Source organism: Mirounga leonina, unplaced genomic scaffold (assembly GCF_011800145.1).
Source record: "Mirounga leonina isolate KUSES-001 unplaced genomic scaffold, KU_Mleo_1.0 Mir_114, whole genome shotgun sequence".
Lineage (NCBI taxonomy): Eukaryota > Metazoa > Chordata > Mammalia > Carnivora > Phocidae > Mirounga > Mirounga leonina.
Genome location: NW_023270265.1, coordinates 22,574,455 through 22,602,175, shown reverse-complemented (window position 1 = coordinate 22,602,175; position 27,721 = coordinate 22,574,455). Strand labels below are relative to the sequence as shown.

The window sequence follows — 27,721 nt, the reverse complement described above, 5'->3', positions numbered from 1 at the left end:
TGCCAGTCAACTGAGGTCTTTCTCTTCTAATGTATACTAGGACCATAAAAGTCGCATTACAAATAATATAAGCACTCATTGAGTCTCTACTATATGCTAAGCATTTGGATATGTGTTAGCAATTGACGAAAGAAAAGAAAAGGAAAGAAAGAAAGAAAGAAAGAAAGAAAGAAAGAAAGAAAGAAAGAAAAGAAAAGAAAGGAAGGAAGGAAGAAAGACCCTACTCTGCAGTCAAGCAGGAAAGAGATTAGGAAAACAGAAGACATACAGACAGAGCCTTGAGAGAACAGCAACCCAGCTGAAATCAGTTAAGTCCCTAATTGGATTAAAATGATTATCCCCACTCAATATGCCTAACAAAGCAAAGGACAGAACCTTTCTGAAAGAAAGTATCTTTAGAGCTTTTATAACTTTTCATATGTAATATTTGCAATACAATGGTCATCGACCATAATAAAAGACAAGTCTAAATGAGCAAAATGAAGAGAAAAAAAAATAAAAACAGACTCTCAGGAACCCAGATATTGTAGTTACTAGATATGGACTTTAAAGTGGTTATCATTGGGTGCCTGGGTGGCTCAGTTGGTTAAGCGACTGCCTTCGGCTCAGGTCATGATCCTGGAGTCCTGGGATTGAGTCCCGCATCGGGCTCCCTGCTCGGCAGGGAGTCTGCTTCTCCCTCTGACCCTCCTCCCTCTCATGCTCTCTGTCTCTCATTCTCTCTCTCTCAAATAAATAAATAAAATCTTTAAAAAAAATAAATAAAGTGGCTATCATTAATGTGTTTTAAAAAACAGTAAAAGAGAAAATACATGAAATCATGGCGTATTCTAGGAGGAAACTGGAATATATACATAAGAATCAAATGTCAAATCAACATTTTAAATTAAGAATTCATTAGACAGGTGATTCTGGGAATATGGTGGCACTATAGTTTTAGATAGTCCCAAATCTCTACCATTAAAGCATGCAGAGCAACTAGATAGCAAAGCCAAAAATCCATGGACAAGATCCATAACAAAACTACATCTCCAAGAATCCCTCGTGAAACCCAAAATACAAGTGGATGGAGACAAACCACCAACAGTAGAAAGCGTGCATAGTGTTGGTGATTGTTTGGAAGAAATCAGAGAAGCAGTGAAGCATCTGAAGGTCCTGACAGCAGGAGAACCCCAAAGAGACAACAGTTAGTTGCTCACCAGAAAGTGCAGCATGCCAACTCAAAAACAGCAGCTAAAACTGGAAGAGGTTTTGTCTACTCCAACTGTGGGGAGTGCAAGGGCTTTTGGAGAGGACTAAAGGGGCTTAGAGGAACCTACTCCCTCAGAATTTTTAGGACAAGTCTTCACACTAAAGAGAAACTGCTAGGAGTGGAATAAAAATTGAGAAGGCCAGGGATCACAGACATTAAGGGAAGAGAAGATACAAAAAAATATCCGGGAAGGGAAATACAGCCAAGAAATTTCAGAAATCCAGCCACTATATATTTTTAACACTACACAAAAACAACATAGTTCTGTGACATTATTAGAAAAGTTATCAGAGGGGGCCTGGGTGGCTCAGTTGGTTAAGCGTCTGACTCTTTTTTTTTTTTTTTAAAGATTTTATTTATTTATTTGACAGAGAGATAGCGAGAGCAGGAACACAAGCAGGGGGAGTGGGAGAGGGAGAAGTGGCTCATGACCTGAGCCGAAGGCAGATGCTTAACGACTGAGCCATCCAGGCACCCAAAAGCGTCTGACTCTTGATTTCAGCTTAGGTCATGATCTCTGGGTCCTGGGATGGAGCCTTGCATCAGGCTCCCTGCTCAGCAGGGAGTCTGCTTGACATTCTCTCTCTCCATTTCCCTCTGCCCCTCTCCCTGTGTGCACTCTCTCTCTCAAATAAATGGATACATCTTTAAAAAAAAAAAAAAAAGAAATAAGAAAAATGAATAGACAGCAAAATAATATTCCCATAAAGTACAGCAGAAAGAAATCCAAAAAACAGACAAAAAAATAGAAATGGGGGTACCTGGGTGACTTAGATGGTTAAGCGTCTGCCTTTGGCTCTGGTCATGATCCCAGGGTCCTGGGATCGAGCCCCACACTGGGCTCCTGGCTTAGCAGGGAGGCTGCTTCTCCCTGTTCCTCTGCCTCTCCCCCTGCTCATGCTCTCTCTCTCTCTGTATCTCTGTGTCTCAAATGAATAAATAAAATATTTTTTTAAAAAGTAGAAATGTACTGTCGAATGAGCTAAAAGACATTGAGAAAATTTTTATGACATTTAAGAACATAAATCAGAATTAGAAAAACTGAGAAATGAGGTGACAGAAAGTGACAGAAAGAATTAAAAATAAAAAAATATTTTAGAAATTAAGCCTAAAATAGAAGGAGCACAAGGGCAAAGAAACACAACAAAAATGGACTTTTTCTTAAGGTGAAGAGGGAGAAATCTTTCTAAATAAAAAAGAAATGAATAAAGAGAAAGAATTCATTGGATGGATTTAGCAGGAGATAAAACAGAGCAGAAAAAAAAAACAGAGCAGAAAATTAGATAAGTGAACTAGAAAACAGATCAAATAAAAAATATTCAGTCTAAAGGATCAGAGAGAAGACAAGGAATAAAAAATAAAAAAAGCAAAATAAGACACAAGGGACATGTGTACTTAAAGTCCCAGAACAAAAAGAGGAAACTGAGGTATCAGACATATTTGCTAAGAAAATGGCTGAGAATTTTTCTAAAACTGATGGATGACATGGAATCATACATTCAGGAAGTTCTAATACCCTAAAGCAGAATAAATATTGAAAAACTCACAGCTTAACATATTACAGTGGAAATTATTGAAAACCAAAGAGAAAAACTGAAAATGCAAATAAGACTTTAAGATGGCTTTTCAAGGGGTACCTGGGTGGCTCAGTCAGTTAAGTGTCTGACTCTTGATTTTACCTCAGGTCACGATCTCAGGATTGTGAGATCAAGCTCCATGTCTGATTCTGTTCAGAGAATAGATTTGCTTAAGATTCTCTCCTCCCTCTCCCTCAGCAGCGCCCCCTTAAATAAATAAATAAATGCTTTTTTAAAAAGATGGCTTTGCAATAGAAACAATGAGATTCAAAAGAGAGTGGAAAGCTCTCTTCAAAGTGCTAAAAGCAAAATAACATCCAATCTAGAACTCTAGACCTAACAAAAAATACCCCATCTCAGATTTTTATTTTATATATTTATTTTTTCTTCAGGGGTGTGCTAGAATTCTCCACTGGACTTGTGAACTTCCACAAAGGCACTCTTGTCCATGGGCGATTGTCAGAATCAGTGTACTCTGGGGAGGAAGACAACAGAAAACTCTTATTCTGCCATTATGATGATACCATTCTTTCTAGCTTTATTCTTCTTTTTTTTTTTTTTTAAGATTTTGTTTATTTATTTGAGAGAGAGAATGAGAGAGAGAGAGCACATGAGAGGGGGGAAGGTCAGAGGGAGAAGCAGACTCCCTGTCAAGCAGGGAGCCCGATGTGGGACTCGATCCCGGGACTCCAGAATCATGACCTGAGCTGAAGGCAGTCGCTTAACCAACTGAGCCACCCAGGTGCCCCATCTAGCTTTATTCTTCTTTATCAAGATTGTTTTGGCTATTCAGGGTCCTTTGTGGTTCCATATGAATTTTAAGATTGTTTTTCTGTTTCTTTGAAAAATACCATTGGGATTTTGATAGAGATTGCATTGAATTTGTAGACTGCTTTGGGTAGTATGGATATTTTAACAATATTAAGTTTTCCAATCCATGAACATGTGATTCTTTCCATGAGACAGTCTTTTATTTTTTTAAAGAAACTATAATTAAAAACAATCCCACAAATAAATTTCCAGGCCAAAATGGATTCATCAGTGAATTCTTCCAAACGCTTAAGAAATAAATAACACCAATATTGTACAATTCTCCCCAGAGAAGAGAAAAAGAAAATAAATATATTTTTCATACAATGGAGTTCTATATAGCAAGAAGATTAAGCAAATTATTATTGCATGCAGCAACATAGAATACCTACTCTATTATTACATTTATGTAAAACAGGCAAAGTAGCAGGTAAGAGTAATCTACAGTGGTAGAAGTTATAATAGTAGTTACCTTGAGGGGAAATAGTTACTGGAAAAGGACATGAGGGGGCCTTCTGGAATGTTGGTAATATTCTATCCTTGATCTCAATGGTGATTACACAGGTTTGTTGACTTCATGTAAATTGACCAAGCTAATATACTGGATATATTTATATTTCTGTATGTAAAGATAACTAAATGAACACATTGCTAAAATCCCTCTCAGAGCCTTGAAAAGGGACCTCTGCAAAGTTAGGGACCCTAACCTTAAAATTCATTAGTTTCACAGCAAAACTGCCTCTGATTGAGGCAATGGCAATTCTCTTTTAGGTGTACTCATCTTAAGACACCAGATTAAGGGGCCCCTGAGTGGCTCAGTCGGTTGAGCATCCAACTCTTGGTTTTGGCTCAGCTCATGATCTCAGGGTCGTAAGAACAGAGCCCCACATCAGGCTCTGCACACAGTGGGGAGTCTGCTGGAGATTCTCTCTCTCTCTCCTGCTGCCCCTCCCCCCTCTAAAATAAATAAATCTTAAAACAAAGACACCAGCTTGAGCTTTCTAAAAGCAATTCTGTATATGCAATTGAGGATCAGGACAGAGATCTGGGAAAGATACATGTTTGGGAGTCACCAGCAAGTACATGGTAGTAGCAGCCATGGAAGTTGGGATTATCAGGCAAAGAGTATGAAGAAAAAGAACATAAAAAGACCAAGGACCTAATTATACATCCTCATCATTGAGTTTCTTTGCTTCTGGTTGGGTAGAATTCTGCTCATCAAATGATCAGAAGTTCTAGTAGACAACTGTATATGTCTGTAATTTATAAAAGTGGGAAAATTAATTAAAGCTTAAATGCATTTTATATAGTAAAATGACAAAAGGTTTTCTTAGCAGCACAAAGTGTTGGTATATTTTTAGAAGGTCCTCAGAACAATTTATAAGCAGTATAAAGATATGAAAAACATATCACAATATAAGAAAAAAATTTTTGATTTACTGAATTCTCTGGGAAAGAAATAGAAACTAGGGAAGAAAAGAGCATATATCATATATAAAGAAGATCCTTACATGTTATAGAAAGACAAGGAGACTCCTAAAACTATTAATCTCTTCAGTTGAGGGAGAGCCCTCATTTCCTCAGGCTGAGAAGTATCAACCTAAGTGCCCTTGCTATTAATATGTCCCTGCTATTGGAATATGCAAGAACTAACAGTAACAATTATAAGAACAGTAACAATTATAAACAGATGGAAGGCATATAATTACTGGGGAGAGCAGAAGTAACTCACAGGTTCAAAGCAACAGAGGGAATAAAGAGTAACATCCTATAAGTATTTTTAGTAGGTATTTTTCCACTTTATATCTACTTACAGCCATATTTCTTATGTATGGAATGGTTAAGGCAAATGAATGGGCAATTGAGTTTTTGTACATAGTTCTGATTTAAATTTTTCAAGCCAATTTTTAAATATAACTATTTCTGTCTAAGTATTTCTTCTCATTAGGTTAATGGACTGTTAATTTTCATAATGTCTTAGAATACATATAAACTTTGTTTCTTGATTATGAGTATAACATACATTCATTTTTGAAATTTAGAAAATAGAGAAAGAAAGAAAGAAGAAAATAAAATAATCCTATGTCCTACTATCCAGAGATAATTATTTGATATATTTTCCCACTCTTTTAATCTATCTACCCATATATGTGTGTATTTATTCATTCACTGATTAATTCATTCATTATCTGTTCTATAAAATTAGGATCATATATGATTTGCATTCTGCTTTTTCACTTTGCATTTTGAGTATTTCCCATATCACTGAATATTCTTCAAAAACATAATTTTAATGGCTATTTTACATTTCATCATAGTTTTGCCATTACATTACTAGATTTACTAATATCTTTACAGGGTGAATTAATACCAGAAACACATAAGTTATACCTGATATTATAAGAATTCTTCTAACCATAATCACAAATAAACTGTTGTTGGTTACCTTTCTGTATATGGTCTTTAGCGCTGGATTTAAAGATCCCTTGCTTGTGGTTAGCCTGAAATTCCATGACTGTCTAATGGGTGAAGGTAATGACATAATTTCTCCACTTTCTTCAAACCAACACTTTCCCTATCAAAAATATTCAAGAAATAGTGTAATAAAATATTTCACTAAAAACAAATGTCACATACAAGCAATGAGTGGTGTAACTTATTAGCTGGCGCACTTGCCTCTTCTAGGGTAAGCAGGCGATTTTCCATTTTGTTGCAGGTCTTTTTATGTATTTGTGGCTTTCTCTGAATATAGAATCCTTCATCTTCTAAAATGCGTGGAATCATATCTTTTGGCAGTTTACACTGGTTGACCACTTAACAACAAAACCTAGATATTACTTTGAAGTCCAAATTATTAAACTGGTAGTGACAAAACAAGGAAAAAAAGGTAACTATCATATACCCTACTACTAAAGTTTAGTAGGAAGTCTAAATATATATATGATAAATGATTTCTTTTAACCAGTTTCCTTAAAGTCAGAGAAGATTTGAAGAACAAATAAAACTTTCTGTAATTTTAGATCAGTACTTTTTATCTATCCAACATACAAAGAAGCTATTATTCTATAATATGATTCATTAATGACTTAAATATTTTGTTGTAAAGAATTTTACCTGGAGAACTACTTGGTACAAAAATGTTTGCCTGTTGTTTTTTTATTTGTTCTTGATCATCTTCATATTCAGCAGCTTTTACTTCAAGTAAATCTGGGAAAATGATTTCCTCCATAAAATCTTCATCTTGGCCTTCAGCAAAATTTTGTAAATTATCACCAAGTGAAAAATGTTTGGGATAACTATCATTTACTGATCTCTGTTGAATACAAAAAGAAAAAAATAAGTAAATATGTTGTCCCCATGATTATATATAGATAAGTGAGATGTATTGGGACCTTACTGTGAATCGTCTTTCTGAGCCATGCCACCTAGTTCAAGCTGAAACTGTTATAATAAAATTTCATTGAACATAGGAAGAACTCATTTAAGGCTTAATAGTATACAGTATGATTTTTCTATAACCTTTCTTTGCAATTCACAATAAAGGACTAACTGAAATAGAACTACAGTTCAAGTCCCTCCTCTCCCATGGAAAATGACCTGAGATATTGGACTACGGCATTTCAACCACTGAGAATTCACAGTGTAAGGCAAAGCCCAGAGACATCAGCCCATGCAGTCTTAAACTGCATTTTTTTTTCACCATTCAGAAAGCAGTATTACCTAAAATTATATGGAGCAGTCATGCTGGTTTCTGGATGGTATGTATGTATGTATGTATTTATTTATTTATTTTAAAGATTTTATTTATTTATTTGAGAGAGAGAGAATGAGAGACAGAGAGCACGAGAGGGAAGAGGGTCAGAGGGAGAAGCAGACCCCCTGCTGAGCAGGGAGCCCAATGTGGGACTCGATCCCGGGACACCAGGATCATGACCTGAGCCGAAGGCAGTCCCTTAACCAGCTGAGCCACCCAGGCACCCTCTGGATGGTATTTAAAAGAAAAAAAAAAAAGATTCAACATAGAAGTCTATGGCAGAGTGATTATAGTGAAATTCTGAAATATGATAGATACTATAAAAACTATAAACAATCTGAATATAGGTATCAAAACACATGTATTACTAAATATAAAAATGGATACTTTTATATCAGGATCAGAAATTCTATATGAGTTTCTTCACACACAAAAAAATCACCAATTTATTCTTTTTTTTTTTTTAAGATTTTATTTATTTATTTGACAGAGAGACACACAGCAAGAGAGGGAACACAAGCAGGGGGAGTGGGAGAGGGAGAAGCAGGCTTCCCACTGAGCAGGGAGCCCGATGCGGGGCTTGATCCCAGGACCCTGGGATCACGACCTGAGCCGAAGGCAGACGCTTAACGACTAAGCCACCCAGGCGCCCCTCACCAATTTATTCTTGATTGACTTTACTTATCTAATTTGAAATCTCTATATATTGAAAAACAGAAGGAGACAGAAAGTGTGTGTGTCATGCAAATAAAATCCCTCAATTTTCCAAAACACACATTTGTGGAGAAATAAATTAAAAAATAATCACAGAATTCCTTTGAATATTCCTTGTAATAGCCAATTACATGGCTTTGACCAGCTCTGACAAAATTAAGAAATTAACATAGTTAATCAACACTTAGGTTCATACAAGTCATCACAACATCGCACCCTCTCTCTTATCCCCATCATGAAATCAAGAAAGTATTTTATATCCAAAAACCTTTGTGACATTTTTCCAGAATTCAAACCAGGTATGACACTGACATCTAGAAGCAAGATTTGGGGGATCTTTACACAGAGGATCTCTGAAGATTCCAATCACCTACAAAAAGGGGCTTGAGCTCCCATTATCAGGCATCCCTCATAATACCCCTGGTGTGGACCAGGGCTTACAACAGGCCTTCAGAGCTAAGGTTTGTCCTGACGGCTGAGTAGGTCAGCCCTCATCTTGGATCCCAGCCTTTTATTTGTGACCAAACAAGTCACTTGTATAAACCTTACTCTATTCAATTGGCCTATATTTTTAGCCTGAGACAAACTGTGATTTCAACCAATATAAGCCCCATCTGACCGACTATTCCTCATTTAATCTAAGGCTAGCTGCTCTCCCAGATCACCTTCCTGGTCTTTACTATGCAGCTCACAGCAAAGCAGTGTCTGTGCTATTAGGTGTTGTGTGACAGGTAATATGAGGCCAGAAGGCATCCATCTAACTTTCCATTCATAACTCGAGATAGATACACCTGAGCATGGTGTGGTAAAAAAGAGATATTACCCCCCGCCCCCTCCATGTCGCAGGAACACACCTTGCTAATTGTGGTATAAGTAGAACTGTCAGAAAATAACCTTGGACCTCACTCTGGGCTGCCCAGACAACATATTTGGGACCAGGACTCCCCTTTCTCCCAGCAGGAAGAAACTCAGCCTCACAAATAGTGGTTTTCTCCTGTGATGAGGACAATAGTTTCCTATGGACCTCAAAGTCACCAGGTACAGGGCAATGGCTTTTTAAGACAAAGCCTCTAAACAACCCACATCTAAACCTGACTTACTAAAGCCCAAATAGCCTATTTGCCTCACTGATCTAATTTCTCTCATGCCTGCCCTCTGGGAAGGAAAAGCAGCCAAAACCACAATAATAAAAACCACTGACCCTGGTATCCACTGGGTGGATCTTCTCGTTTTCCCAGAAAAGCTCATTCCTTAACCCATATTGTGAGACTCCAGGAGGTCAGATGACTTGGCAGAGCATGCACATGTTTGAAACTCATTTATTCAATATTCATTGGAATATTCATTGAGTGCCTAATATGCTTCAGGAAGAAAATAAACAAAAAGATATAGAAATATATGCTCGGTGGTGGTAAGTGTGTTGAAGGAAAAAAAAAAAAAAAGCAACACAAAAGGATAGAGAATACCAGGCTGGAGGGGGGGGTACTATTGTAGATAGGGTTGTCAGATACAGTATCTTAAATGATGTGTCATTTGAACAGAGACCCAAAGGTAGTGAGAGAGAGAGAGAGCATGAGGATAAGGGAAGAGCTTTTTAGACAAACAAAAGGTGCAAAGTCCCTTGCATATTGTGAGGAATAGGAAGGAGGCCAATCTGGCTGGAGTTTGGTGGGAGAAGGGCAAAGTGGTAAGAAATGAGGTCGGAGAGGTACCAAGGGGGTCAGGACACATAGGCTTTGGAGGACGTTAGCTTTTATTTTAAGTGAGATAGGAAACTATTAAAAGGTGTAAGCAAAAGAATGATCTGTCTTAGATTTTAACAGGAGCACTCTGGCCACTGTATGATATAGAAAAGAGATTGTTGGGGCACTAGTGAAAACAGAGGGAGACACTGGCAATGATCCAGATGAGAGGTTATGGTGGCTTAGACTAGGATTATACCAGTGGAAGTAGTGAAAAGTGGGTCAGATTCTGGAATACTTTGAAGGTAGAACCAACAGGATTTGTGATGAATTATATATGAGGTCTGTTAGTAAAAGAGGATCCAAGGATGACATAAGGGTTTGGCTGAGCAACTGGAAAACTGGAATTGCCATTTACAAATATGATTCTATTCATATAAAAGTCCATGTATGTGCAAGTCTGGGCATAAGCACTGAGAAATGTATGAAAAATGATAGTGGTTTATCTCAGAGCAGTGGGATTTCATGTGATTTTTAGGTTCTTCACATGGTTTTCTGCATTTTAAGAAATAATGTATATACTTACCTTAAACTTTTAAAAGATAAAGCTCTTTTTATCATAGAAAAACCAACAATAACAAAGAAGGAATGAAAGGACTGGGCAGGTTGCAAAGAAAGGGGGATGGAAAGGACTGGAAAGTAAATTGGGTGTCCAAGAGGGACTCAGGAGGCCTGAGGGATTAGGCAAGGCTAAGCTGCGTCAGAAGATACTGGGTAGAACTCCAGGGATAGTAGTACTGGGGGAGGGGACCAAGGAAACTGTGCAGAGACTTAAGGCAGAGAGGACCTGGAGAAACTGTAGAAGAACAGGAGCAGACGGGGAGACCAGAGGGATGGACAGTCATCTTAAAGACCCATGAGACTGACTGGTATGGGAGGAGAGGACCACCAGGGAATAACAGGGGGCTGAGGAGTTTGGGAGGCATGGGGAAGAACTGCTAGAAATTAGAAGGGTCTGGGATCAGACTGGGAGGGATGAAGAATGAGGCATCTATGGAGAGTAATGGAGATTACGGAGAACGGGGCGGGGTGGGGGGAGGCACTTGGAGAGAAGGACAGGAACAACAAAAGAAAAAGAAGATACAGGCTTTGGAGCTGACAGCCAATGCTTCCAGCTCTACTGATGTTTCACCCTCTATCCCTGAGCTTCCTCACGTTTAAAGTAGACATTATAGTAACACCTGCCTCATGCGATTACTATAAGGATTGAATGATGTAATCCGTATTAAAAATTTAGTACAACATTGGGCATCCAGTAAGTACTCAATAAATGTTTGGAATTATCATTTTGAACAGATTCTTAATTCAAAGAGAAGAGGGTGGCTCAATAATAAAAATTTCATCTCCCATCCAAGTATTTCATTCTATGCCTTTAATAAAGAGCTAATTTGCCTGGGACATGAGAGGAAGGGAACAGATCTGACCTGCTCTGAACACCAGCCCACAGCTGAGCCTTCCTCACCACTTGGCATGAAAAACCAAAGACCTTCATCCAGGGAGACATCGATCTGTGGAGTAAACAACAGTAGACCAGTATTTAGGGTGGAAAAGAGTATTTTTTCTGCTTATCAGTGGAAGAAATACTTTTCTGTAATATGGTAAACAGTAACTGTCATCTTATTCATGAGCAAGGAGCAGCAAGAGTCTGTTCGGTTCATTACGTTTTTTGGGTTTTGTCTTGAAGGTTCTGGTAACTACAATAAGAAACAGAATAAAGTAAAGCCCAAATGCTCTGCCTCCCAAACTCTCTCTTCACTCTAGCTAGAGTACTAAGAGTATTACTTTACAGTGCGATCAAAATGGGGGCTCAGGGCAAATCTTTCTTTTCTCTCCCTGTTTTTGGATGCTCTCATGGATGTGTGCGCTCACACACAAGTACCACCCAGTCCACCTACATTCTTTTGTGGTTATAGACAATTAAAAGTATTAAAAGCAGGAGGGTGCCTGGCTGGCTCGGTCGGTTAAGTGTCTGCCTTCCGCTCGGGTCATGATCCCAGGGTCCTGGGATCGAGCCCCGCATCAGGCTCCCTGCTCAGGGGGAAGCCTGCTTCTCCCTCTCCCACTCCCCCTGCTTGTGTTCCCTCTCTTGCTGTGTGTCTCTCTGTCAAATAAATAAATAAAATCTTAAAAAAAAAAAAAGAGGTATTAAAAGGAGCATATCCTTAGTTATAAATTTGCTGATAAATAAGCTTTCATTTTTCAGTACTATCAAGTCTGAATCTTTTAAATGTAAATCACTTACCACTTCTTTCTCACACACATATTAAAAATGAACTGTTTTTAGGGAGATTTGGGAAGGAATTAATTCTATGATAAAAAGTAAAACTCATAGTTACTAGAAGTCAAAGAATTTAAAAATATATAAAATACAAAGCTTATCTTATATCCTGTTTGTATCTACAATTTAGCTGTCACATTAACTTTAAAAGTTATTCACCCTGCAATAACGCTGCATATCAAAATTGTCAGTATGTACTTTACTTCCCTTTATCTCTGCTCATCACAAAACCACCTGTTAAGCAGATACTCTTATCTAGCAGTTGGTATGGGGAGTCTTAGAAGCCAATATCTCTTCTTTTTCACCTCTTTTCTTGACACTCCTGGACTAACTTTGACAAGCTTCCAATTTTTTATTATTCACAGTTACATAAATCCAAATTAGGCACACTTCTATTTGTTGAATGAATAGCACGGATACATTTTTTTTTTTAGTCTGCTTTTATTTTTAAATTTAATTCTTACTAAGCACCCAAGAAGAGCATTGTGGGGGAGACAAAGATGATTTTTAAAAAATTCCTTGCATTTTAAAATTTGTAGAGTTAAGGGGCGCCTGGGTGGCTCAGTCGTTAAGCGTCTGCCTTCGGGTCAGGTCATGATCCCAGGGTCCTGGGATCGAGCCCCGTATTGGGCTCCCTGCTCTGCGGGAGGCCTGCTTCTCCCTCTCCCACTCCCCCTGCTTGTGTTCCCTCTCTCGCTGTGTCTCTCTCTGTCAAATAAATAAATAAAATCTTAAAAAAAAAAAAAATTGTAGAGTTAGTCTCGTTGCTTATGGAAGAAATGACTAATTGTCCATTATTGTCTTTCCCCCATCTCTAATAACAGAATCTACTTTTAGTGGGGGACCTAAATATTGTCCCCACATTCCTTTAAGGGAAGTAATGTGTGCAGCTTGCAGGTCTTGTCCTGTAAGAGATCAATCTGCAATGCTCTGGCTCTTTCCTTCTTTCCCTGTGGCCAGCAAATAAAGGCACTGAAGCTTTCCCACTGGACTCTGAGATAGAAACCATCTGCTGAAGATGGCAGAACTCTCCTAGCAGTTTAGACTACTTACCTTTTACAACTAGAGAGAAATGAAACTTCGATCCTAATTAAGACATTTTACTTGGAATCTTTTGGCTAAAGCTGCTCAGCAACCTTTACCCTAAATAAGATAGTTTCCCAAAACAGAGTTGTTTTGTCATTTCAAGTTTCAAAATGTGATTACACATTGAGTTGTAAAACAAAATCTGTAAGTCGGGGATCACCTATAATATTTTATTATAATTTTTTAGGATAAAAATAATGTCAGCTACGAATAGAGAATGCTGCAAATCGGTATGAGGGATCTTTGTGGAGTGACAATAATGGACTATAGTGTTGACTGCATCATTCTGTAAGTTTACTAAAAATCATTAAATCATACACTTAAAATGAGTGATATTCTGCTATATAAAGTATACCTCAATAAAGCTGTTCTAAAAAATATAAAAAATTATTTACCTTAGGCCACTGATATATCTTCTCATCAATGAGTAGCTGAGGTGAGGATTTTTCACCTTGATTAATCTGAAACACAACATAAGTAAATGGTATGGAAAATTTAATCTTCACAAATATAGACATATTTGTGCTCATAAGTCTTTTACTCAAAATGGATAAAAATCAAGATTTCTCAATGCTTTTAACTAGTTATATACATGTTTTCCCTTGAGATGTCATATATAGTTACCATGACCAACTCAACTTTTCTTGGCTTTAGGTTTGGAAAAAAAAGTATGGAAAAGAACTTGAAGCTTTTGGGACTTAAGGAGCTACGTTAAGGCTGAATTTTCACTCTTTTTTGACAAAGAAAAGTTTATTATCATACATATTGCAGTAAACAGTAAATATGAAAACAGGAAAGAAAAAAGAAGCATTACCTTAGCATTTTTTAGCTTCTCTCTTACTTTGCCTCTCAACGTTCCTATTACATTTTGATTTTCTTCTGCATCTAAATCTATCAAGAAGTCAACATAGTACAGAGTTCATGACACTTTCTTATAATAAAATAGCAATAGCGGCAAAAGTGCTTAAATAGCTAAACTGCATGGATTTCTAAAGATCATGACAATTATGAAGGCTGGGTCATTGCCCCATGTGAGCTTAGAACTTAAGACCAGTGGCTGTTGTCACTTCCCTCTTTTCCAATCTGGACTAAATAGGACTGAAACTTGCTTCTTTTTGTGACTTTTTCCCCTACCTTCTATATCCTCAGCTATTGGAGACAGTCCTTTACAGTCAGTCAAAAAAAAAAAAAGAAAAAAGCAAGCTCAGATAAGCATCTGAACAGTCATATTCTATGTAGATTGTTCTGGAGAGTATACAAATAACAAAGCCAGGTTACTTCAATCTGATTAAACTGGAGAGAAAGGAATAGAGAGAAGTCTCTAGGTACCCATTTTAACTACTTATGTCAGTTCTGAAAAATCAGTACAATACTGCCAACCCCTACTTTTGCCAGCTCTTAAAGGATATGAAACATAGAGCATAAACAAGGTCCCAGGTAGTGTGTACACTCCAAGTTATGTGCTATTTTCTGCTCATCCACCAGACAATCCACCAGATGGACTGAGAAAGACAGGGGTTGTGCAGTCCTATGTACAGTAGAAAATGGAGGGCCTATTGGTTATTCTGCCTTGCATTTTTCTTTTTCTTCTTTGAGTACTCAAAGGTTGTATAGAGGCTAATGGAAATAAAGGGTAAATATAAAACTATATCACTACAGGTAATGAGAATCTTCATTCTTTTTTTTAATATTTTATTTATTTGAGAGACAGCAAGAGCATGAACGGGGTGAAGGGCAGAGGGAGAAGCAGGCTCCCCACTGAGCAGGGAGCCTGATGAGGGGTTCGATCCTGGAACCCCGGGATCATGACCTGAGCCGAAGGCAGATGCTTAACCAACTGAGCCACCCAGGCGCCCCAAGAATCTTCATTCTTAATTGCAGTATTCCTTGGTAAGTTTAAAAATTACTAGTTGGTTTGTGTATACTCTACTCCCAGAATTTAGAATGGCAGATGCCACAAAGTCGGGTCTCAATAAATATTTGGTGGATGAATGAACCAGGTTTCAACCATATTTATATATGTTTCTCCCTGAGATCTGGAGCTTCCTGAAGCAGGTTCCGTATCTATGCTTGTTTGTGGACTAACACAGTCTCAAGCACTAGTGGCTTCTTCATGTTTGTAGAAAGGGAGAGAAAACAAAATTTGGTTTTATTACATGTGTTGACTTTACTATGTATTTTCTTATGCCCATCTTATATTATCTAGGAAGTTTAGTTTCTGTTTGAACTCATTTCTTAAGAAACTTGTGTTCCCAGTTGAAACCCTAGGATAGGATTAGTCATTTATATCTTTAAAAAATAGAAACCAGCAGTATCAGAGTTGTGGTATACTTATTGAGAACCTTTTTGGAGATGCTTGTTTACATTTTCTTCTGCACTGTTATCTTCTGACATCTGCAAAAAAGTTGTGGGGAGCAGGTTACTTTATATCTTTTTGTTTTGGCATTGAACATCTTTTCATATGTTCATCAGCCCTTTGAAAGTCATCACCTTTAAAATGCCAATTCATGTCCTTTGCCTGTTTTCCTAAGTTTCATTTTTTTTATCAATTGGTATAAACTCCTTAAATACAGTGAATTTTTAAATTAAGAAATTTCTCTTTGTAATATCAAAAAGGACCTTTTAATGATAAAATCCAATGGTTAGTTGTTAGTGTTGGTATACTGTCAACTTTACACATCTTTTAGGAGGGCCAAATAAGACCAGACATATGAAAATACTTTGAAGCTCAACACTCTATCCATGTTAACTACTACTTGATTACTCCGTAGCATCTGATAATGTTGGGTACCTTTATTTTCTGAAAACTTTCTATATCATTGCTCTCTGCTCTTCTACTTCTCTGGCCACTTATTCCCTGTGTTCTTCAATGGTCACACTTCTCTTCATAGCTTACATGCAGGCACATTCCAAGGCTTTGGAGAGTGGATGTATTACCAGGGCTTCCCAAATCTTGCTTCCAAGGCTTCCAACCTTGACTGCTATCCTGAATACCATATTTCTAGTTGCCTATTGGTATTTCTAATTGAATATCCTACCATTATAAAAAAACTCGATATGTTCAAACTTCCTTTTAAGTTTTTTAAGCTTCAATATTCTGAAATTAAACCATACTAGCAATGTCAAGTCTGTTTTTAGAACAATATAGATTATGAGTTTGTTTTTCATTTTAAGTTTAAATACAATAGCAAAAGACTCCTTAACTAACAACTAAAGTAAAAGACATTATCACAATAAGAGTCTCATCTACAGATTTCCTGAAAGAACTTCAAAATCCACCAGTGCTTACTGTATCACACTTAAGAACTATTAAGAACATAAACTAAGATGTTCAGCATCTTCCTCAACACAATTAAAAATACCTAATTCTATTCTGGACCAAGGGACAGTAAGTGATTGATAGAGGTCTCCCTTTAGTTTCCAATAATCTCAACCAGCATTCCCAGGATTCTGCACACTTCTTCATAACTTCCCATCCCTCTAGAAGGGATAAAATATGAATATTAACTAGAGTTACTCTAAAAGACCTGTAGATATTGGTCCTATATATGTTTTACTTAGTCACTAAAAAAAAGAAAAACTTTTTTTTTTTTTGGAGCAAAGCAGAAAATGGACCGCTGGCTGAGAGAACAGGTAAATGAATTAATATTTATATAAGGGAATAAATAAATAACTCACCTCTAATACTATGGCATAACTAACACACCAAAGAGTGTAATTCATTCTTAAGCTTATTATTTTTTTTAACATGCGAACTATGTGATATGAATATAGAACCAAATATATCACATTGTTCAGGACTATCCTATATTTATAATTGGGCTATTAGTATAATCAAGATCCTTATAATCTCCATTAATACCTTACCTTTTTTTTCATATCTTCTTTTCTCTTTGAGATCTTTTTCATGATGGTTCTTTCATTTCTACTTCCTAAATAAATAAGAAATAGTCTTAAGGATGATATATTACTGAAAGTATGGTGTTATACTTAAAGGTATGCTACTTAATTTTTAAAATTTAACTAGAAATTAAACAAAGAAATATGCTATCACCTTTAGTATATAGTAAAAATTCCAGTTAATGTAATAAGACACATCAAAGAAATAAGAAGTATAATTATTAGAAAAGAGAAGACAAAGTTATCATTGTTTGTAGAGGATAGGTTTTTATACATAGAAAAGCCAAGACACTCAATCAAAAAGTTTAGACACAGTTAGAAAGTTAGGTGGCAGAATACAAGAGGAATATATGTCAAAGCTAATAGCTTCCCTATATGTTAATATAATAGAGAAAGATCACTTTCATAATAGCAATACAACAAAAACATTTTCAAAATACTTAGGAATAACTTCAGCTAAAATATGTGGAAACTCTCTGAGAACTATAAAACTTTAGTGAGAAAAAATATCTCATTAAACATGGAGATATATACCAGAGGCAGGAAGACTGGTTAGGAGGCCATTATAACAGTCCCAAAGAGAGATGCTAGAGATCTGAATCAAAAACGGAAGTGGGAATGGAGAGTGGAAAGAGCTTCATTTAAAAGATAAAAATCACAAGATTTCATGAGCAATTACATGGAGAAGACAAAGTGAGGGAAGAACCAAACCAGGTTTTTGGTTTGAGTCACTGAGAAGTAGCGTCATTTCAAGTATTGTCAAAGTAGGAATGTAGTTGCGGTAGGGATCAATAAGTTCAGTTTTTGGATGTTGCTAATGGATCTTTATGGGACATTCAGGTGAGAAATCCAGAAGATGATTAAAAATACTGTAATAGAAGAGAACAGAAAACAGAAGAAAATCAGGTCTAAGTTAACTAAATTCTTTGTTTAATCAGTAAACAGACATTTAGGAAGTTGATTTAAGACTCTTTAAAATATCTTTAAGATTCTTCCTATTAACATACCAAAATTAGGCACAACAGGAATATAATGCCAGGAAAAGAGAATTTTTAATTTATTTTGCATTCTGTAAGAACATCTAAAATAACCTTCAAATCAATACCTAGCTTGCTGATATGTACATCTAAAATTTTATCTGCTACACTAGGGGAAACTTTAGTGACAGCACATCCCATAGATAGTTAAATTATAATAAATTTAAAAAATTTTTAACAAGGTACTGTTTTGTAGATCTGGAGATGTTTCTAACCTGGTTCATTTATCATTCCATAAATGATATAAGATAAATAAATGATTATAGACAAAATAATAAAACAAAATAATAAATAAAATTGAAGATCTGGAAGAAAATTGCATTTGCTTTTTTGAAAATCTTGCAGAAGTAAGGAAAAATTGTGACTCAGACTTTTACCTTCTTACAGAATTCAACTCTCTTTATTGAAAAACTCGATCCAACAGTTAAACCCAATCTTCTCTTCAAGGCTATTGCTAATTTGCAATTCTTGCAGTTAAAGCTCTTTCTAAAGGGTAAGGAAATTGAGGATTAGCTATTTTTGTATCAGATGACCTGGAGGTCCATAGTCAAAACCTGAGAATTAAAGTCAAGTACTTCATTCAGCCTTTTCTGATTCACAGCAAACAGAAGGCAGTTTATGTGTATAAATGTTTGCCTCTTGCGTAGCATTTAGAAATCTCTAGGTTCTGCAAATTTATCCAGTTGTGCCTTTATCACTATGGTGATTCCTGAAATTAAATTTTATGTTGTGTGTAAATTTAACATTAAATTACCTTGATTACTTCTGTCATATGCCATTTGGTTTCAGGAGTGTTAGCAGAATAAAATTACAGAAAAATCTCTAACATATGGAATGGTCACAACATGCATATTCTGATATCTAGTAATATTTCTTTGGTTAATTATGAACTAACTAGGAATTTGTTTCTCTTTTCGTTTTCTCCCAGCTCTTGGAAATCTTTCCAAATGTATTAATCCACCTTCCTTCCTTAGCGGAACTGAATTCAGGTCCAAATCCAACTTTATTTTAGTTCATCTATTGCCACACAGTATGATCAGTTCCTTCTGAACTCCCTTATAGCAGTGTTTCTTAAGTCATGCTTTTCCACACTTCTTTGATTTGCATTGTGATGTTGTACAAAAAACTTAAAGTCTCACTCAAAGTTATGAGAAAATTAAGGCAATGGATAGCATTTTGCCAAAATCAAAATTTATTAAATATATGGCAAATATACTGGTTCTAAGGTATGGAAAAGGTGGAATTTAACAAAAAGAAATTCTACAATTAGGTAAATATAATAGCATTATTTCACAATGTTTTCCAGAGAGCATGATTACTTCCAGGTGTTTCATTACCTGACAAATTTGAAAATGAATACCTTTTAGTTAACTATAATCTTATTTTCTAAAATAAAAAAAAACTACTGTGCTCGCTTCGGCAGCACATATACTAAAATAAAAAAACTACAAACAGTGGCCTGACAAAGGATTTTCTGTGAATTTATATATAAGTCTTCAAAAGGCATCAAAACGAAATCATCCACTGCAAACAGGACTAAGCCCCCAAATCACCATAACCTGCTCTTAGGATTTTCTGTGAATTTATATATAAGTCTTTAAAAGGCATCAAAACGAAATCATCCACTGCACACAGGACTAAGCCCCCAAATCACCATAACCTGCTCTTATGGGTCAAGAAAGATTTGGGTTCACTTCCCTTGAGAGCTTAGGTACATAGAGATCGATTAATGCCAAAACAGGTTACAAAAACTGTGGTATATTTTGAAAGGTTATATCTAACACACACACACACGATGTAATGTAATTTTGCCACTCTCAAGTTAATTACAGGATTTATAAAAATGTATTAATTCATAGAGCAACACAGGCCATGATGTCCAGAAACTGGACACAGGTAAGTCCTGTGATGTTGCCTTTTATTTAAACCTGACGTATCTCAGTGCCTGTACTTAGAGTCTCAACTGGAGAGAGAGTCAAAACGAGGCCCTTCCTGAAAAGTCAGGCCAAAAGACCGCCGTGTCTACTCTCCCACCTAAGCCCTGCTCACTACTCTCCAACATAAACCTTTGCCTATAGCCTGATCAACCTTCTTTATATTCCCTGCCACATCCACCCTTGGATTTTTGCAACTTTCCTCTAACCTAGAGCATTCCACGTCTCAAAGCCTGATTCAAATCCCACATCTTCCGGGATTTTTTTTTTTTTTTTTCCTGACTCTGGCCCTTCTGTGACCTCCAAAAGCATTATTTTTGTTCATTACATCCTACTCTGCAAGTTCATCTTTTTGCCTACCCTAAAGAGAGGACGAGAGCTGGGATCCAAACTCATCTATCCTCCACCAATCCTAGCAAGATGTTCAGCACAAAATAGGCACTCAATAAATAACATGGTCTCGGATTTGATGCAAATCAAGCACTACTCTCGAATGCTGCAAAATGGAGTTCTCAACCCACTTAATTTCCCAAGGGAATGACGGACGGGTCGGCCAGGTTCTGGGGACTACAAGTCCCAGCGGCCTGTGCGGGTTTGTGTCTGGTTCCAGGGGGCCGCCGCTAGTTTTAGTCCACAGAGCAGGGCTCCAACCAGCCAAGATACCGGGGTGTCTGACAGGGAAGGGTCAGGGGGCTTTAACAGGCAGTATGACATTCACCTGGATGGACAGGGCACTCTTGCTACTTATGAACAGCTAAGGCAGGACGCACCATTTACCGCGGACTCTGAGAGGTCACTAACCGCCCCGCAAGGATCCTCACGACCGCGGTCACAGCCCGCCGCCCGCCTAGCGCTCCCTCCTCGGGGATTGACGTCAAGGCCGTCCGGGAGCATGCGCGGTGCGGCCCCTGAGCCGGCTGGGTCCCCGGAGAGCGCAGAGCGTGCGCCTTCGGGAATCTTCGGTGCGCTACGTCTGTTCACCCGTTGCTTGGGCTTCTGACTAGAACTGAGGCGTCGGAGCCTGGCACTCCCGCCCTGGCCTGGGCCTATAGCGCCTGCAGGAGCGCTGGCTCTGATCACCTGCGGTCTGGGTGTGTGCCTCAGTGGCCGCAGCTGCCCGAGGGAGAGAGCTGGGAGCGCGGTGTCCTGGCGCGCGGAAGCCCCGCACCTCTCGCGTCATGGTGAAGAAGAATAGTATCCCCAACGGGTGAGTACCGGCCGTGAGCTCCCCGGCGGACGCGGGCCCGCGGCGACAACCGGAGTGGCAGGCGTCCCGGAGGACACGCTCGCGAGCCCGCTGTCCGCGGTCCAGGTGCGCCCTGTGGTCTTGGGCGGCGTGAGGGGCGGGCGGCGGGGAAGGTGGCGCTCCGGGCGCCCGCGCGACACGCCGCTTCGGCCGCGCCGGGAGTAGAGGGCTTCTTTGATTTCGGGTGCTTTGGGGGTGGCATCCCAAGGGGCGTCCTAAAGATGCCAGGGGTTCTTTTTCTTTCCGGCGCTTGGTACGAGTGTAACCAATTTAATACTCTTAAAAGCCTTGAAGTAGGGCACGCAGGACATGCTCACTCGTGTCGTGTCATCTTTGCTTCATCAACGCAACAGCTTACATTTCTTTTCCCAGTGACTCACCCCGAGTTAAAATAATGAGTTAAGTGAAAATGTTCTGTTTTGAAACTTGTCCTGGGAAACTGGCGGGCATGAAGTTAGGAAACTTGCTAGTAAGGAAAGCAGCTCTGCGGTGTGAGGGAGGCTTCCATTCATTCAGATATTCGGCGGATGTTTTCTAGCGGCTCCCTGCGCCAGGCTTTGTGCTTGGCGCTTGGACTCCAGGGAATCTTAGAAGGGGGTTCAGACTTCTGACAGCCTTGTATGTTTGGGAAAGGGGAGGTGTGGAAGTGAAGAAACTGCAGCAAAAATAATGTTCCAGCATACGTTGGTACATCGTGGCATACGTAGAAATAGAACTCGGAAGTTCTGCTCGCTCTCTCATCTGAGGTAACTGCATATCGCTAAATGTGTCCGAGCCTCGAAATCATTTGGCCATGTTGTTATTCTGAGTAAAATCCTTGCCGGGTCTCCCATCTTGAATTTCTGCGGCTCTTCTGCTATGGGAATTTAGGAACAATGTTAGTGGTGAAAGAAGGACCAAGTCAAGCAATACTTGAGTAAATAGCAATGTTATAAGCTAAATAGAATAGGAGTGCAGGTGCAAATAATATGTAATCTGTGCTGTTCCTTAAATTCACTTAATTTCTGGAATAATTATCACACAGGGGTACTGTTTTTGTTTTTTGTGTGTTGTTTTTTTTTTTTTAAGATTTATTCATTTATTTTAGAGAGGGGTTGGGGGAGGGACAGAAGGAGATGGAAGGGAACATCTCAAGCCAACCCTCTGCTGAGCTGGGAGCCTGATGCAGGGCTCCATCTCAGGACCCTGAGATCATGACCAGAGAGATCATCAAGAGTGGGAAGCTTAACGGACTTAACCACCCAGGCGCCCCAACAGGGGTACTGTTTTTAAAAATACATACAGTATGTATTTACTGAGATATACTGTTATAACTACACTTTCATATATGTCATAAAGTATGTAGGCCCGAATAATGAACAGGCTAAAGTGAGGTAGTGTAGGATTTGAGGTCTAATATTGGACAGTTTGTAGTTTAAAGAGCTAAAAAAACAACCAACCCTAAATATTTTCAAGTTTAAAGGAAAATCGTATCAGTCCAGCAGATATCTTACTCAGATTGGTCATCCAAATCTCACTTGCCAAAGTGTTTTGCTTCAGTTCTTTTTTTTTCTGTTTTTAAGTTGCTGTCATTTAAAGGCCCGGAGCTTTCACATGAAAATCTAGATTTCTTGAAAAATCAGATTTAGGAAACCAGATCTGTACATGGCAATAGTAAGTGATTTGCAGCTGTTTTTTCTATAAAGAGTAAGCCTCTCCAGTTTCCCATCCCCCTTTAGCCTCCGAAGCACTGAGACTTAGAGTTGATTGACTTTATTATTTTATCATTTTTTTTTATTTGGGACACGTTTTTCTTAGGTATATCAACCGGCCTGGCATTTGATTTTGTAAGTCCAGCTGTAGAGGGTAAATGGGAGGAAGGAACTTAGTTTATTATATTACTTGTTTCCAGAATAAAATGTCATTTTGAGTGCTGCCAGGCAGTGCTGTGGACTGTTTTGTCAAAAAGCATGGTTACGGGGCGCCTGGGTGGCTCAGTCGTTAAGCGTCTGCCTTCAGCTCAGGTCATGATCCCAGGGTCCTGGGCTTGAGCCCCGCATCAGGCTCCTTGCTCCGCAGGAAGCCTGCTTCTCCCTCTCCCGCTCCCCCTGCTTGTGTTCCCTCTCTCGCTGTGTCTCTGTCAAATAAATAAATCTTTAAAAAAAAAATTAAAAAAAAAAAAGCATGGTTACCTTCCATATTGTGAGCCCCAGAAGATGACACCACTTCAAATATCCCTACAGTCCTTTAACTTGGTGAGTTGCAGTTTTGGCATCTGAATAGTCTGGGTGATCGTAGTATTCCCGGTTCTACCTCCTACCTGGGAGGATGGTGAAACGTGACAGTGAAATAGGAAAGTACTTGTAAACTGAAGAGCCTCTAAACAAACTAGTTGCAATAACTCTAAAATAGCAATTTTCTTATCTGGAGGTATAGATTTACTTTCATCTTCCAATGATCTCTCTTCCCAAACTTGTTTTGGTTTTTGTTGTTGTTTTTTGTTTTTAAAGAAAGAAAAGATATATGGCTACAGACAAGAGATACTCTAATTGGGATTGATTTGGAAAAGAGTTTAAAAATGGGGCACCTGGGTGGTTCAGTTGATTAAGCATCCAACTCTTGATTTCATCTCAGGTCATGATCTCAGAGCGGTGATATCAAGCCCCAAGTCGGGCTCTGTACGCTCAACGGGGAGTCTGCTTGAGATTCTCTCTCTCCCTCTCCCTTTGCCCCTCCCCACCTCTCTAAAATAAATAAACTTTAAAAAAATTTTTTTAAATGTGCAATTGCCCCTTTAAATTACACAGGATTTTAACATGAGTTTTTCAGAAATGCTCTCTTTATTTGATCCGATTGGAATACTCTTTTATTAAGTTCTCTGTCTTATTGTTTTTTTCTTTGAGAAATTTCCCTCTGTTAGAAGATCAGTTCCTGGTGATTACACTTTGGATCTAGTTGTTTTTTTTCCCCAAGTAAAATTCTGTTCATTGCTATATGAATCCTAATAGGTATTATATATGTTGTGACAAAGTAATCACACTGAGGATTTTTATCCCTCATCCCACTATATTTGTATTCAAAATAATTTGGATCCTCAATCCAACACCACTATGTCTTCCTCCACCCATTTGCCCATTTTTCAGAGCTTTTCTGTCACAAAACCAGAGGGTCTGCTGTGAGAAGGACAGCTGTATGTATGGGGGTGGGGGGACAAAGTCCCTGAATCCTGAAATTGGGAGTGGAGTACTATCATATTGATTCTTGCCAAACATTGAGTGAATTTAAGCTGGGACCTCACTGTGTAATGTAAATATTCAGAATGGATTTGTATTTTCAAGCAGTATTCTATAAACATACTATCTAGAGGTCAAAATACTGCCTTATGTTCCAAACTATCTCTTTCATGCTTCTAGCGATATCCTTTAGTTCTCCTTTGAAATTTGTGAGTTTCTTATGAGATTTTAAGCTTTAATTTTATTTTCTGAATGTCCATATTAATGACAGATGAGTGTAAACATCATTAATTTTATTCCGAGTTTCATTGATTGCCTGGGTTTTTTGAAATTCTTTTTACTTTTTAATAATATAGTCACCAAAACTAACACTGTTGTTTAACCTCAGCAACCAAATAAAGTCCTAGTGTTTTGGGCAGCTTGATACTCAAAGAGTATTATGAGAGTTTCATTTAAGATCGGAGATCAGTAAATCCCATTCTACTTCTAGTTTCTGTCATACGTGGTAACCACACTGATAATTTTTCATAGCCTTATCCCCACAGTTTCTCTATCTCTTGATCATCAGCCTTCTTCCAGAGACATTAACTCTTTCTCTGGACTCCCCATACGTGATATAAATAAACTCCTCTTTATCCCCTTCTTCTTGCATAACATTCTTCCTCCTGATATTTGGAGCCTGACTCTCCCATAAGGCCACTGCTTTCCCAGCAGCTCACCACATTGGAAGTCATGCCCCACATACCACAGGGGGCATTGATATGTTCCATCTCCTCATTGCCATTGCTAGGCACTCCATCCTACCCTTCTAGAACATAATGGAAACCCTTGTGTAATTACTGTTTACCTTCCTCTTCATCATTTATCAGCTCCCTGGTCACTCCCTCACTTTTTAAAAAGAATTTAGCACCCAACTCAGTTTTCATTACTCAAGTCCTACAAGACCATGGTGGGACTAAAGCAGTCATGTGCATCACAGTTCCAGCACCTGAAATGACTGTCTGTGGGACCTTAATGTCTAAGACTATTCCATATTAAAAATCCTAAATTCTAGCATTCTCCTCTCATATTTCTGTTTATTCATCTCTCCCTCTTCCTTATTTTTCTATATTTAATCTGTGACCTCATAAAGACCCTGTCCTTTGACTACTGTTTTATCATCATCAGCCTCTACCTAGAGTAACTTTCTTCCTTGTCTAGCCACACTACTTGGTTCATTATTTACTCAAATTTCCCTGCCTTTTGTCTTTCTCTGCTTTTGCTCTCTGCTCTAGTTCAGTGTAGTCATTTGCTTTTTCAACTCATATATTTAAAGATAATTAAGTTCTAGTACTGAAAATTACAAAACCGATTATCATCATGACGATATGTCACAGTCCATAATAGAGCTCAGCCATTCTTTTCCTTTTCCACCTACAGCTACTATTCTAATTTTTATCACTGTTTAAACCTTCTATCCCATCTTTGACCTTGTACTTTCAGCAGCTGGTTTTGCTTTTTCAGAGGAAATAGACTCTCAGAAGTGAATTTGTAACAGTGACCGCCAGGACAACTTAACTTCATCAGCAGATATCCTTCTCTCCTGTCTCAGCTAAAGAGGTACGCTTTTTTCTATCCACAACTGATCCTATATGTATGCTAGACCCCATCCATTCTGTCTCCCCCGGGGCCCTTGCTTCATCATTTAACCTTTTCTTTTATCTTCAGTATACCTTTTCTCACCCACCTGCACCAGCTTCATCTTCCCTGTTCAACAACAAAAAAACAACATAAAAATGCCTCCACTTAGATTATCCTCTGATTTCTGCTCTCTCTTTCCTCTCCCTTACTATCAAATTTGTGGAAAGAGTAATCTCCCACTCCCCAAGTCTATTAACTCTTCCACCTGCAGTGTTCTGGCTTCTATCACTTACCTGCCATTAAGGACTTTATAATTGACAAACCCAGTGTATCTTCTTAGACCTCTTAAATGCACTTGGTTCTGTAGACCATTGCCCAGTCTTGAACTTTCCTTCTTTGGTTTCTCTAACATCAGATTCTACTTTTCTTCTCCCATCTCTTAGAGCATTTTAAATTTTCTATACTCATTCCTCTGGGATCTCACTCTAATCCCTTCTTTCTATGATTTTTTAGTCATTTTCTTCTCTTTGGCATATGAACGTGTTCAAGTTCATCTTAAGAAAAGCAAAAAATAAAACAAAAAGACAAACATTGACTGTTGCTTTCTAGGGTTTTGTCCTTTATCTTGTTCTCTTGAGTAGTCTCATAGCCTCAACTACCATCTGTAGGATAATAAATTCCAAATCTATACTTAGCCCACACTCCTTACCTGAGCTCCAGACTGACTATGTATACCCTTACCCCAATTTCTAAAACTCTGAATATGCAGAGTTTAAAACCGACCTTGCCTCACAAAACTTATTCTCTTTATTTCCTGTTTTTTGAATGAAGCCAGTAGGGGCGCCTGGGTGGCTCAGTTGGTTAAGCGCCTGCCTTTGGCTCAGGTCATGATCCTGGAGTCCCTGGATCGAGTCCCGCATCGGGCTCCCTGCTCGGCAGGGAGCCTGCTTCTCCCTCTGACCCTCCCCCCTCTCATGTGCTCTCTGTCTCTCTCATTCTCTCTGTCTCAAATAAACAAATAAAATCTTAAAAAAAAAAAAAAAATGAATGAAGCCAGTATTCAGTCACCCAAGTTAACTAAGAATAATTCTGAAATTCCATTTTTTTTTTAACACCCCACACACAGTTGCAGGTCATTTGATTCTATCTCCTAAATAGCTGCTCTTTGGAGCCTACTTTTCTCCTTATTGTTCTGCTTTAGCAGCCATCATCTCTTCATAGTAGCTTCTTAATTGATGTGTTTGTCTCCAAGTTGTCCTTTTCTGGTTCATTTTAAAAATTGAATTAATTAATTTAAAAAAATTATAAAGATTTTATTTATTTATTTGACAGAGGGAGACACAGCGAGAAAGGGAACACAAGCAGGGGGAGTGGGAGAGGGAGAAGCAGGCTTCCCGCTAAGCAGGGAGCCCGATGTGGGGCTCAGTCCCAGAACCCTGGGATCATGACCTGAGCCTAAGGCAGACGCTTAACGACTGAGCCACCCAGGTGCCCCTAATTAAAAATTTTTAAATTGAAGTATAGTTGACACAATATTACATTAGTTTCAGTTATAAAAC

The 27,721-nt window shown here is 38.3% G+C and overlaps 1 protein-coding gene across 1 annotated transcript in view; it reads right to left on the bottom strand.

The window, feature by feature from the left end:
* The window catches only part of CC2D2B (coiled-coil and C2 domain containing 2B), a 90,210-nt gene extending 73,088 nt beyond the window's left edge, over positions 1-17,122 (bottom strand). The window contains exons 1-8 of the mRNA XM_035020550.1: positions 17,081-17,122; positions 15,556-15,607; positions 14,028-14,104; positions 13,608-13,674; positions 11,274-11,368; positions 6,754-6,952; positions 6,316-6,452; positions 6,086-6,214 (exon numbers count right to left, since the gene is read on the bottom strand). Coding sequence (XP_034876441.1) covers positions 6,086-6,214; positions 6,316-6,452; positions 6,754-6,952; positions 11,274-11,368; positions 13,608-13,674; positions 14,028-14,104; positions 15,556-15,607; positions 17,081-17,122 — 798 coding nt within the window. The remainder of the gene's footprint in view (positions 1-6,085; positions 6,215-6,315; positions 6,453-6,753; positions 6,953-11,273; positions 11,369-13,607; positions 13,675-14,027; positions 14,105-15,555; positions 15,608-17,080) is intronic.
* Positions 17,123-27,721: the final 10,599 nt, after the last annotated feature.